General features: G+C 39.7%; 1 protein-coding gene across 2 annotated transcripts in view; it reads right to left on the bottom strand.

Moving 5' to 3' along the window:
• The window catches only part of ccdc85al (coiled-coil domain containing 85A, like), a 35202-nt gene extending 22686 nt beyond the window's left edge, over nt 1-12516 (bottom strand). For both annotated transcript variants that reach the window (XM_044113692.1, XM_044113693.1), the window contains exons 1-2: nt 11870-12516; nt 7172-8249 (exon numbers count right to left, since the gene is read on the bottom strand). In XM_044113692.1, coding sequence (XP_043969627.1) covers nt 7172-8249; nt 11870-12133 — 1342 coding nt within the window. In that variant the 5' untranslated portion in view covers nt 12134-12516. The remainder of the gene's footprint in view (nt 1-7171; nt 8250-11869) is intronic.
• Nucleotides 12517-13842: the final 1326 nt, after the last annotated feature.

The raw sequence follows: 13842 nt of genomic DNA, 5'->3' as shown, positions 1-13842 counted from the left end.
TAAAATCTTCTCTACTGAAAGTCACAGTACTGCTGTTTGGTTCAGGAGCTTTAAGTTCAAAGCAAACACTTCAACTGTAAATTACATTGCTTTGTGCTGCCAAACACCTCTAAAAGTGTGTTATTCAGCCTCTGGTTAACTTGACGGTGCATAGTTTGTGGCAAATCCAAGGCAAATGGAAGCACCTGAGAACATTAAGAGAAATCTTTTAAGGCTAACAATAAATGCAGTATATGAAAAAGTTTTAATACCCTTATATATTCATTCTGATTTTGCTATGCTGCCACACTTAAAGCTGCAGTATGTAACTTTCCTAGAAAATATGTCTTTTACATATTTGCTAAACCTATCACAATATAAAATTCTTTACATGATGGTCGCGCCTTCCCATGAATTCCCCTTTTTGTCTCGTCAGTCCAGAAAATATTTCCATCAAGATGTTTTTTATAAAGGTATTGTGAGACAGATCTTTGTGTTTCATTTTGTCAACTAGGGTTTTGGCCTTGAAACTCTTTTATTTTTAAAAGTGTTGATGATTCGTCTCTTATTGACGAACCATCAACACTAACCTTAACCTTCAGAACCTCAGACAATTGTTGTTTTAAATGTGCTTTACTAATAAAGTTTGAGTAATTTTTATATCTTTTGGGCTCCCTGTAAGATTTCACTTTGCACTAGGGATAATATTAGTTTTCTTCATTAATGAGAAAAAAACAACAACATTGAGATAAGAATTACTCATACTTGATTTTTGCAAACCCCAAAGTGTGATTGTTACTTCTGCTATTTGAACTACTTTAGCAACTGCTGGTCCCTTGAGATCATCAATGAATCACATTTTCAAATATAATAGAATTAAATATTTTTTATTGAACTGCTGAACACAATTTATAAGCGTTTTTTGGATAATGGGGCACTGGTAGCTTTATAACCAAATATCTAAAAAAGTTTTTCTCACTTATCCACACTCAATAAAAACAATTTACATCCATATCTGATGTGCCACGAGTGGAGCTTCTGGATTTTTCCAGTAGAGCTATATTAATACCTTACAATACATGTCTTGTCTTTTAACGTAAAATTAAAGAAGTTGAATGCTTTCTCTAATTGTGCCTCTAGAAATATGTGTGATAAGCTTGGCAGAAAAAGCAGCAACAGGTTGTATTAAAAGGCGGCAAGAGGTCAAAGTGTTGTTTTGCTTTATTTCTGCATTTTTGTCAGGGATTTAAATGGCCTGAACATGAGAGCTGCTGAATGTCAGCCTAACATAAAACCTTAATTTGTTTAAAAAACACACACACACACACGCACCCACACACACACACGCACACACACACACACACACACATAAAGCCTCTTTGCTCCAGTGGGACACTTCAACACACCATGCCCAATTCCTACACATATCCACACGCAAGTACATAAAAAATGAAATAATACAGTCCAAAGGGCTTAGAGGATAATCCAAGCAAGTGGAGTGTACTACATCCTGACAGGCATTTAATTCCCTCTTCTTTCAAAAAAGGACATGACTGGAAGGCTGGGTCAATGGATGGCGCTGGTAGAAACGGACAAAATAGTTGCATTTCAGGAGCTCCTCCCTCTAAATGTGTTGTTTATCATGTTCTTGTTACAATTTAATTATCATCAGATTATCTTAAATTATATTTAACAGGTTAAAAACAAAGTCAAAATCGCTAAGGTTCATTCTGATTGTTTCTTTGGAATCGTACGCAGTGACATTTTACGTTAGAGAGCTTGTCAGGTCAGGGGAGTCAAGACGCCAGAGGGGACATGCTCATAATCAGGAAAGGCAACCATTCTGACAGCTAACAAACTGGAATATCACAATATGACTATGTGGCAACACAAACAGGCGGCCTAATGAAGTTTTTATGGGCCTGGTTCGAGGCTATTTGGTGCTTGCGTTTCACTCTGAGCTAAGTTCAAAACAGTTATGCATACAGTTGGCAAACAGCCGTGCCCGGAGGCCAGTGAGTGGCCAATGCTCTCACAACGTCCTCCAGTGTAAGGATTTGTGAGGCATTAATGTGTTGTGGCTTTTGCAGACTTCACATGCGTTTCAGTTTACATCAAGACTGAGTTCCCTGAGAGCTAAAATAGAAACAGACTGACGACTTAAATCAAAGTTGGGGTTGTTTTATAATAATCTGCTGCAATCCATAGAGATTACAAAATGGCAAAGAGCATGTTTGCTACCAGACTGCAATTTCTCAGCCTGCAACGCACTGTAGGTCTTAAAATATTGCCTCAACAATTCAACATTTACATTACTAAGGGGATTTTCTTTTTCCTACAGTCTTCGCCGTACAGAGGAAAAGGCCCATAAAGACTCCAGTCACATTCAAAAATAACTTGAATTATTTTTTATTGTGGTTTTATGTGACAAAGCAACACAAAGTAGAGCAGAACTGTGGAATGGAAGGAAAATGAAATGCGCTTTTCAAAGTTTTGTGCAAAATTAAAATCTCTGGAGAAACTGCCGACATCCACAGCTCAGATTGAATCTGTTGTCAGGACAACTACTGATCAAATCTAGTCTTTCTGGAAGACTAGCAACAAAGATGCTAAAGGAAATCCATACAAAAAGTCTAATTAATGTTTGATACCAGCCATGTTTGGTCTACAGCAAACATCCGAAAGCAGATTCTCTGGCCAGATGAGGCCAAAACTGAACGTTTAGTCCTACGTCCAAAATCAAACATGGCAGTGGCAGCATCATGCTTTGGTATGTCTTTTTTAGCAAGAAGAGTGTATCTACATATAAATATCTTGAAGCTGGATGGACAGTAAATGTTGTTAAAACTTGCAAAAGACTTGAGACCAGAGTAGGAAAATGATCTATGCAACACCAATAGCTAACACAAAATGGCTTTTATTCAGCATATCAGTGACGTGCGGTCAGGGGAGGCAGGTGAGGCAGTGCCTCACCAGCCATCATGGAAAGAAAGAAAATATATAATCATAAAGTAATTTAAATTGTTATATTCATCCGGTGGTTTGTACTAAAAAAATTTTATTTTCATGTAGCTTCACCAATTTCGATTTTTATTTGTTCAAAATCGCTGAATTTTCTTATTTTCCCATTCAAATGCTTGGAAGCGATGCCGGTGAGGCAGCAGCGAGCTCTGCCTCACCTTGGATTGCGCAACCCCTGGCTCTGCGCTGGCTGCTAAGCGGAGAGAGCATGTTGCTGTACGGCGTCAATAAAATGGTTTAAACTAATTTAATATGTGAACTTATTTCCAATAATTTAGCTTATGTATATAATGTACAGTGCTTTTTGTCACCAACTGTGTTTGTGTAACGTGTTTCGTGTAATGAGCGATTATAAACGGCAGAGAACAGGTTCGAGGTGAGGCAGGCAGTTCTCTTGCCTCATGGCAGGGGGCGCTCAAGATTCCAGACGTTCGTCTTGTTCACTCCTCAACAGTCGAGTAAGTGACAGCGAGCTAGGCTAAACGATTCGGGAAGCAAGTCAAGTGCAGCGATAGATTATAATAGAGATAGTGATTTTTTTGTTTTGTTTTTTGAGGAAATGTGTGTTTTGTGAGCTACAGTTTGTATGTGTAAGGATGCAGAAGTGAAACATAACCTGTAAACTGCTGTCAATCTATGCATCTATTTGCAAATCTGATTCTGATGACGTCAGTGCCTCACCAGCTATGAACCTCACCGCACGTCACTGCAGCATATCCATATTTTATAACAGATCAGTCAAAGTCCAGGCCAAAATCCCATTTAGATACTTGTAAATGCAAGTACTGCCACCTAAACTGGCTTAGCTTGAACTATCCTGAAGATGAAGGGGGGAAAACTCAGTCTTTAGATGTGCAAAGCTGGTCGAGACACGCCCCAGATTACTGCAGCCAAGCTGGTTCTACAGAGCATTGGCCCAGGAGGGGGCTGGACGCAAATGCAGGCCACACTTTTCAGATCCTTTGTTGTAAAAAATGTTGAAAGTCATGCCTCATTTTCTTACGCTTTACAGTGATACACTAAGGTGTTGTGAGATAAAAAATTTTTTAAAAAAGTCACATACGATTCAACTAGTACGTTCATATTAAATAAATTATAAAACAGGATCAGATGAGACTAGTTTGTCAGCTTAAAAGTACCTTTTAAAATAATAGTCTTTAGGTAGACATTAATCATGTTGCATTGAGCCTAAGTTTCTGTAATAAAAATATTATTCATTGGTTTGATGTACTCTTCTTATCTTAAATGCCAAGTTTTATTACTAAGTGTGAAATCATCATAGTTAAAACTTGAGAACAGCAGCCTGCCTGTGATTAATGTATGTGTGTTTCACTTAAGGGAAATAGCTACTAAATAAGAGCGCTTCAAAATATAAATCTCATGTAGAAATTATGACTATACTCTGTACTATATCTGTTAGTCTGACTGTTCTGTGGAGATTATTTGTGTTTCTCTTCCCCTCGAATTGCAGTTTGATATTTCACCTTGAGGAATTTGTCCTTTAGCATCTGAGAGCTCTGTGCCACTCAGCACTTTTTTTTACCTCCCGGACTCTGGAAATCATTATCAGCCACTGTTGGGTATTTAAGCAGAAGCCAAGTCTGTTCTTTGATTTTTCCGCCGCCACTCTGACATCCATAACTCCCACTGATCTACCTAAGATGGACAACAGTAAAGCGAAGCTTTGAGGGAAATTGTTGCCTGATAAGGGCGGACACTCTTGCATTGAAAAGGCTGCAGTTTTGAACACTGATCATTTTAGCTTAATGTTTTCAACATATAAATGCCACAGTAGCAGCTCATTTTACTGTCATTTTTGAGAAAGCCTGAAAAATCAGTAACACTATAAATTTTGCAGCATTCAGAAAAAGGGAGGAATATTAACTCTCAGAGAAATCAAAAAACTCCAGGAACATCAAACTGTAAAAAAAGATATTTTTAAAAAGTTATGTTTATAAATTATGGGGGTTTTTTTTGTACGTTAGAGTCCAAGTTTTCCATACACCAATTGCCTCTGGGAATTTGTGTGTAAACAATGGATCAATTTAGTGCTCGTTTATCTGAATAAATTGGAAAAATTATAAAAATGTATCTAATTATTGAATCTAAATAGTGAGACTCAAATTATATTGACTTATTACATTCAGCATGGTATATTTTAAGCCTTTATTTCTAGTGCAAATACAAAAGTCTGCTTCTCTGAAAATGCAATACTACATAATGAGAATTATTACTGTTCGTTACCAGTTCGAACTGGCACAAAGTATAAATCAGATTTTTACTTTTGTGCTGAATGTCTGTTTTATAATACATTTACCACCAATGACAAAATAAAATGCACTTTTCTGAAAAATTCACCAACTGCACATTTCTTGTTAAATAGTATAAGATAAGAAGTATTTCCAAAGAGCAGAAGAAATCTTCTGTTTTTTGAACAATAACAATATTTGTTATTGTGCTCGTCTCTGTTGCTAAGAGATGAGCACATTTTCTGGTAACCAAGTGCCATGAAGTAAACATTAGATTTTTTCTTTTGCAAAATTTACCAAATATAAATTTCTTGTGCCTAAGAAGATACAAAGTATTTCAAAAGAACTTATATTTTACAAACAGTAATTAATTTGGTGTTATGAGATGAGCGTTTTGTCTTTCTTTCTGGTAACGAACTGCCACAAAGTATCAATCTGATTTTTCTTTTGTGTTGAATGTCTGTTTTATAATACATTCGCCACCAATGACAAAAAAAAAAAAGTAAATGAATAAAAAATTAACTTTTCTAAAAAATTCACCAACTGCACAATTCTTGTTAAGTAGTATTTCAGAAGAGCAGAAGATATCTTATGTTTCTTTTAACAATAACAATATTTGTTGTTAATCTGTTGCTAAGAGATGAGTGTGGTTCCTGGCAACCAAGTGCCATGTAGTAAACATCTGATTTTAACTTTTGCAAAATTTACCAACTGTAAATTTCTTGTGTTTAGGCAGATAAGCAGCATTTCAAAAAAGCATATGTTTTTATAAACGATAATTAATTTGGTGTTAAGAGAAATAATTAATTTGGTGTTTTTTTTCTGGTAACGAACTGCCACAAAGTATGAATCTGATTTTTACTTTTGTGTTGAATGTAAGTTTTATATAAACTCCAGCAGTGAGAGGATTTTCAGTGAAACCTGACAGGCTTAATGGAGATGTGTGATTTCATATTCCACCAGGATGTTAATTTTCCAACAGAACCAGTCCTCTGCCAATACTGCCACTTTAATCACAATGGTTTCACTCTGTTTGCTGGACAGCAAATTGGCCAGACCTAAACCCCACCGAGAGCATTGTCAAGAGGAAGATAAGAGACACTAATGATGATGAGTTGAAAGCCACTATCAACTTTAACACCTCAGGAGAACCACAGGCTCATCACCTCCTACCACATTGCAAAAGTAGCTAATGCAAAAGCAGTATTTAGTGCAGATACTGTACACTGCATAGACATACCATTTTTATTGATCAATAATATTCTGGTAACCTGAGAAACTGAATCTGGGGTTAGCTGTAAGCCATAATCATCAAAAGTGATCAGAAACCAAAGCTTTAAAAAATATCACTCTGAGTGACTCATAACTTTTACTTTCTTGTAGGGGTGGCCGATATGTATTATAAACTTGCAGGGCCACCAGGCTTTATTTGTGCCCCCACCAGGCTTAGCATTGCTTATTTACTTACGTTTTTTTTTTCTTTATGTTTACATTTTTTAACACTTTATAGTTGGTGTTCTTCCAATTTTCCAATAACTGCCAAGCGCCCCAACCACTGGGCTTAGCACGTTTTCTGGGGAAAAAACTATATCGGCACCCATCTGTCAAAATTTAATCCGGGGATGATTGATGAGTGATTAATGACTCTAATTAATTGGTTTTAATTGCCTGAATGTGACCGCTCTGGCTGAATGGCAAAGAACCTACAAATGTCAAAATTTGAAATTTATCATGACGGTAATTCCAAATTCTTACCATGTTAAGAACTGTATCTCGATAAATGTTGAGAGATATGATAAATGCCCATCCCTAATTTTACAATAGAAATGTTCAAATATGTGTTTATGATATCCCAATTTGCAGAAATGTACCTGTAGAACACCAAAATAGAACTGGAGTTGTGGATGCAGACACACACCTACCGTTCATGCCGTTGTAGATGCTCCGGTGGTGCGGCGACAGCTCGTCCCCAGCTGGCCTCCTCTGCCCCTCCCTCACGGGGCTGCCAAACTTTGCGTGGTCTGGGCTCACGCTGTACTGGTGCCTGTGAGTTTCAGGGCTGCCGCCGTGGATCATGCAGCCCTTTTCGTGGTGCTCGCCGACCCCCAAATGTGCATGCCGGGGCTCGGGACTCCCGCAGCCCGTGGTGCTACTGCTCCGCTTGTACTTCTGATAGAGCTCCCCGCTGCCTCCTTGGCTCAGGAAGTGCTGCCTTTGACCCAGTAGGAGATCCGAGCTGTGGTGCTTGGGGTGCTGTTCCGGGCTGCGGTGGCCTATGTTCCGCCCGTATTTCTCCGGGCTCAGGCCCCGCATAACCCGGCTGTGGTCGGGCACTGATATGGAGCCGCAGCGGGGCCGGCAGAGCTGGGGCAGGGTGTAGGGATACTCCAGGCTCGTGCTCCGGTGCCGCCCAGCCGGGAGCTCTGGGCTGGACACCTCCCTGTCCGCTCCACCTATCCCACTGATGCTGCTACACCTGGGTTTGTGCAAAAGTTCAGGGCTACCTTTCTCCCCACTGCCCACACCTGCAGAGAGGTGAGTCTGCTTGTGGTGAGGGTGATCCGAGCTGTCGGCGCTGCCTGCGCTCGAGGTGCTGCTCCCATCTCCCACGTCCCTCATGAGAAGCCCCTGGCCTGGCACCAGCAGCAGGCTGTTCTGGCTGTCAATTGAGTTGCGGCATCCTCCCATCCCCACACCCCCTCCGCTTCCGCTTCCCCCCACTACACCCCCTCCTCCACCCGAAACTCCCTTCTCGTCATCCAGCAACAGGCAGAGCTCCTTCAGCTCCAGATTCTCCCGGATCACCTCCTCCTGTCTGACCTCCAGCTCCTTGAGCTTCTGCAGGTACAGGGTCACTTCCTTGCGCATGATGCTGGCGCTGTACCGGCCGAGACGCTGCCACTCCCTGGACACGCGCTTTCCTTTCTGACGGTCATCATCTAAGAAACAGCACAAGTCCCGCAGCTCACGATTGTCTTCTTGCAGCTTCTGGTTGATGTCCTGGGAGAAAAAGAAGAAAAACATGCAGGAAAAAAAGAAATGTGGGAAACAAGACTGCAGTCAGAACATAATTAACATTTTGAATGGCTACCAGTGCATTCTTTCTAAAATTTTATTACTATCTAGTCAGATTTTATATCGATTTCTGATTCTCTTTTGCTCTGAGAAATACAACTAAAGAAGAAAATGCAGCAGATTCTCTGATAGTTTTGAATACAATAGAATATGAACATCAAAAATATAGTATATATATCTCCAACTGAATTTTCAAAGTACGTACAGTTTGTTGATACGCATACAAGACCAAAAAAAAGAAATGATGGGAGCATTTAACAATAAAAATCAAAGTTTAATAATTCACCAGTAATTCATCTGATAATCGATCAGTTTTGATTAGAAGAAAGTCAAACAAGTCGGGTTGCTAGCAGTTTGATTGGTGCATCAGAGATCAGCCGTATATATTGATTATACAGTATTTCCTCCATGCAGCTCTGTCAGTATTTCAAGTTTTCAGAGACGTCTGTTTACAGTAAATAGTCAGTAAATCAATCAGTAAATCCTATTCTTGAACGAATCACAGCTTTCAGCTTAAGTTTTATTTAAGACTTTAAAACCTTTCTATGACTATTTTTTTAAGTTGCATGAGCTGTAACAAATAATGTTATCAAGTTAGCTTATAGATCAAGTAAAAGCAGTATTCTAAACAAAGTCTGGTTTTCTTTAATGTATGACTTTCCGATTTAGTTTTTTACTGATTCCGTTTTTTTTCTTCGATAGGTCATAATGTATAGAACAACATTGTGCTGTAACTTCGTTGATAGTGGTAGTGACTTTGAATTCACAGGAAAATACAAGATCTATGCTTTTTATTCGTTGCTATCTATGCTTTTTTTCTCTAACCTTTCTCTGATATGTATTCCTCAGGGGGATTTTTACATTAAAAGAAACAGCATGGTGCTTGTTGATGCATTTACAGAATAAAATTAGAGGGAAATTTGATGGATTGCATCAATGTACAAAAAAAAAATCTAATCTGATCTCTGATCAGAGCCAATCAAGACAGAATTATTGAGTGATTAGTTTAGATCAAATGTATCATATTTCATGCATGCTTCTCAGTGGAGTAAAAACTTGAGCAGCCTGATTTCTTGTTAATGATTAAATCATCAGGAAGCAAAGCACGTCAATAAGCCGAAAGCTTCAGAATAAATTACAAAGTTGCACCAAGTTACTTTTAAATTGTTTTTTAACCTTAATTATTTAAATCCATTATCTCCATTAATTATGAAAACAGTTATATATTTTTAATTTTATAACCTAGAAAAAGCTTAAAAATTGGCTAACAAAAGAGATACTCTGAGCAGATTTTTCCTGACTGACATTTAAAAAAAAAAAATTATTTTAAGCACCATAACATGAAAGTGTGGGGATGGGGGAACAATGTGTAGCAGCTTCTTTGGTTGACTTAATTTTGAATCCAGCAGCAAATAAAGAAATTACAAGATTATGCCCATACCCAAAGGATGTGCACCAGAATACAAAGCTGTTGGCCGATGCCTTCAGAGAACAAAAAATGGAAGTTCATAGTTTTTATGCATTTAATGATCTAGGAAAAAAAAAAAAAGCCAAGTCTGTTTTTAATTTATTAGTGCCTGACCCGCTCAGAAACGATCAAGAGAAAAATTGTCCAATTTCAATAGGTGAATCTTCTATTTATCACACTGAAAAAGCTGCATCCATTACATGATTTGATTTATATTCCCCACTCTTTTAGATATCGCCCCATCACCGTGTGCAATCATAATGAAATGAAACCTTAATCCTCTCTGATTTCCCCTTGAATAAACAGTAACTGCATTCAGTGTGAGATACATAACGCAGAAGGCTGGGTTCGGGAGCAGAAATGACACATACAGAACATTTTGCATTAAGAGCAACATTAGAACATTCCTTTTTCACCTCCAAAAGACCTCCCTCCCTCCGCCTGTGACAATTTAACTCTCACCTAGATCCTCCCTCTCCTGCTCCCTCTCCTCCTGTCAGAGCCTCCAGCTCTTTCCAGTGTAATTAGGCCGCTTGGATGGGCAGAGGTGACAAGGTCCCTGGGAGAGGCAAATGATCCCTGTGTGCTGCCGAGGCTACCTCGGGCAAGTCTCAACTTTAATTGTAAACACTGTGGACATAGTGCCACATTACCCTTATTTGAAGAGGTAGTGACTAAGATTAGTGTTAGTGAGAAAGGCTTGGTGAATCTTCAGGTTTATTGCATCTTCTGTAAATCTGCAGTGCTTTTGCAAAGGTATTCACATCTTCTGGTTACAGGCTACAACCTCATATTTCAGAGCGTGGTTGTTGTGGTTTATGTAATGGACTAACAAAAAGTAACCAAATTTAAAAAAAAGAAACATCTTGTGTAAAAACATCCCCCACCCCCAAGTAAAAAGCTGAAGGGTGTGTCATTCGCTATTCCGTTTACATTGTTATCCCAAATAAAATCAAGAGTACGGGTTAATTCATCACCTAAAGATTGAAACAATATGTAGTCACACACCTAAACTGACGGAGAAGGAAAGTATTCAGAGAAGGAGAAAAGAGGCCTGTGGTACCTCTGGAGGAGCTGTAATGATCTACAAAGCGAGTAGAACCATCTGTGCACTCTACAAATTTGGCCTTTGAGGACAACTGCAGTTTGCCACAAGCCATGCTTCTTACACACACAGCAAGAAAGTAATCTCGTCAGATGAAACTAAAGTTGCCCTTTTGCTTATAAGCAAAATACTATGTGTGTCAGAAAACTAATACTTTAAATCCCCCAGAACACACCATCCCCAGCAAGTCAGAAGATGGAGGTAGCTAATTACAGAACATTCCTAGAAGAAACCCTGTTAGAGGTTGCCAAAGTTTTGAGAATGTGGTAGATTTCCAGCAAAACAACCATAAGCATCTATTAAGGCTACGATCCAATGGTTTAGATCAAAACCTATTCAAGTCTTAAATGTCCCAGTAAAAGTCCAAATCCATTTAAGTGGCAAGACACAGTTCATCTCATCTGAGCGCCATCTAATTATGTCAGGAGATTTGAATTTAATTGCACACCACACTTTTCAGATCTTTTTAAATTCGACTACACCATGTAATTTCAACCTAAAAATGATAACTTTTTAGTTCATATTTGTCACATAAAATCCCAGTCAAGCACATTAAAGTCTACCGTTGTGACGTGACAAAATATGGAAAAGTCCAGTTCATGTGAATACTTTTTCAAATGCACTGTATGTAATTTCAAATGTAAGGAGAGAGACAGATCTGGGTGCCAAGCCCACAATGTCATTGAGTCTGCTCAAAAACACAGTTACTCAACCTATAGGCTATGAAACCGAATCTGATTGGACTTCTTAAGCCTGCAAGTTTAGCGTGGGCACATCCACAACGCAGGCCCACGGAGCGAGACAGCGAACTTCAGTGTTATCTTATCTGACATCATGGTTGCTGATTGCTTGATAGAGAGCTGAATATTCCTCACGTTATGCGCGCTCTCAGGTGCGCCTCAAACCTATGATCTCATCCTTTGCAAATGCGCGGCCCTCCACCCTCCTCTTCCTCCTCCCCCTCTTCCTCACCTTCAGCCCCCTAATCTCGTTTAGGTGCAGCTGGAGGCTGCGGTTGACCTCTCGGATGAGATTCCCGTGGTCTAGAATCACGCTCATCTTATCGGCCTCAGACCGCCTCAGCCGGCGCACCAGCTCCTCTTTGGTCCACCTGAGCAGCTCCTCGTCCGTCAAACCTGAGATGTCTTCGGCCGGACTTTCACTCTTCGCTATGGACAGCTGGAGCTGGGGCTGTGGCTGGGGCTGGGGTTGGAGCGGCGGAGTTGCCTTCTCCATTGGCACAGCTCCTCCGGCACCGACAAAGGGCAGAAAACACTAGAGGGTTCGTCAAGCAGCTCCGCTCGCATCCAATCGCCCTGCAGAGGTTGAGGAAGCGGGTTACCGTTTGGTAATCAGCGGCATAGTCCGGCCTCTGTGCTGCCCTCCACTCTCCCACTCTCTCATAGAGCAACAGCTGACGATGCCGGGCTGAGTGCAGCGCGGCGGAGAGGATGCTGTAGACTTCTTATCGCTGCATCATCCGACTCTATGCAGCGGATGCACGGCGTGATCCCGGTCCGGAAGGAGATGAAAGTGGAAGAAGGTTTACCTGGATGTGAAAGCGGTCAGAGCCAGAGAGGAGGGATTCATCTGTGCAAAGCAAAGACAGGGAGAGGAAAAAGCTCTCCCCTTCTCTCCTCCTCTCTGCCTTTCCCTCCTGAAGCTCACCCCCTCCGCCCCCCGTCTCTGTGAATACACAGCTTTCCTACAGCGCCACCTAGTGGTGGGTTTCATCAAAAGGCTACATGGAGCAGTCCTATTCAAACATGAACAATATACCTGTTAGGTGTTAAATTAAATCATTTAAAAACGAAAATGTCATTAGTTGTCTTAAATTGAAGGGTATACTACTTTATTTATGTTTTTTATGTTTGTTTTGTTTTTTACTTGAGAAGCTGCTTTATAAAACATAAAGATCCAACGTGGATGGAGTACCCAAAAATTTCACTCAAGAGTGGTAGCTACTACTTCAACATAATTTTATTCAAGTACAAATAAAACGTAGCCATCCAAGAAATTACTCAAGAGTAAAAAAAAGTATTTTGTTGGAATACTACCTAACTGATCAAAAAATCAATCATTTAATGTTTAAGAAATTACATCAGATGGAGAAAAGTACCAAGAAATGTGAAAATGTTGGTACTTTAAAGAATAAAAGTAAAATAATCCATATATGCCATCATAACAGCATAACAAAAACAGGCAAAATAAGCATTTGTCCAAATAATATCTATCAAATTTATTGTGAACATTTGAATAGGACTTTTCCATGTAACCTTTTGATATAAAACCCATTAATGAGAACAGAGCATTTCCTTACATACCACATTTGATAGAGATTTGCACAATTGACTTGAAATTGGCCACAAGGGCGGATTTCTACAATTCATGGAGTTTGCAACCAAGGCTCTCAGAGTTTTGTTGATCTTTTACAGTATAAAGCATTCCAGGATTGACGTGTGTGGCATTGAGTTGTTGACTTTCTTGTAATCATACCAGGCAGTGCACAGGTTTGTTTGTTTCGCTACTGTTCTGTGAACCAACATCTGGTGTTTACTTATTTTTACCAATGCCTTTCTGTGCCTCTGTCATGTATTGGTCCATGTGCCTTATCTTAACCTCTATACCTTACAGGTTTTTGGACAAAAGTTGGAAGGGATTATTCCTTTCTGGGCGTCTTTCATTATCAGAGCTATTTGGCTGGTCAGCCATTCGGAGTGGGTACCATTCTGCAGCAGTTTGTTCATTTGTGTCATTAGGGGAGAAGTCAGTTTCTTGAGCCAGCGGGCGCGGATCGTATCTGGGCTTAGAGCTATCCAGTTCTTCATACCTGAGAGGATATCTGCCATTGTTATGTTCACCTGACTTTGTTCAGGGAGATTAGTGTGGTTTGTATTAGCCACTGTGCATCACTGCTATGTGATGTCTCTTTCTTCCAAATACTT

Source organism: Gambusia affinis, linkage group LG04, assembly GCF_019740435.1.
Source record: "Gambusia affinis linkage group LG04, SWU_Gaff_1.0, whole genome shotgun sequence".
In the NCBI taxonomy this organism is placed as follows: domain Eukaryota; kingdom Metazoa; phylum Chordata; class Actinopteri; order Cyprinodontiformes; family Poeciliidae; genus Gambusia; species Gambusia affinis.
This window is presented reverse-complemented; position numbering and strand designations above follow the sequence as displayed.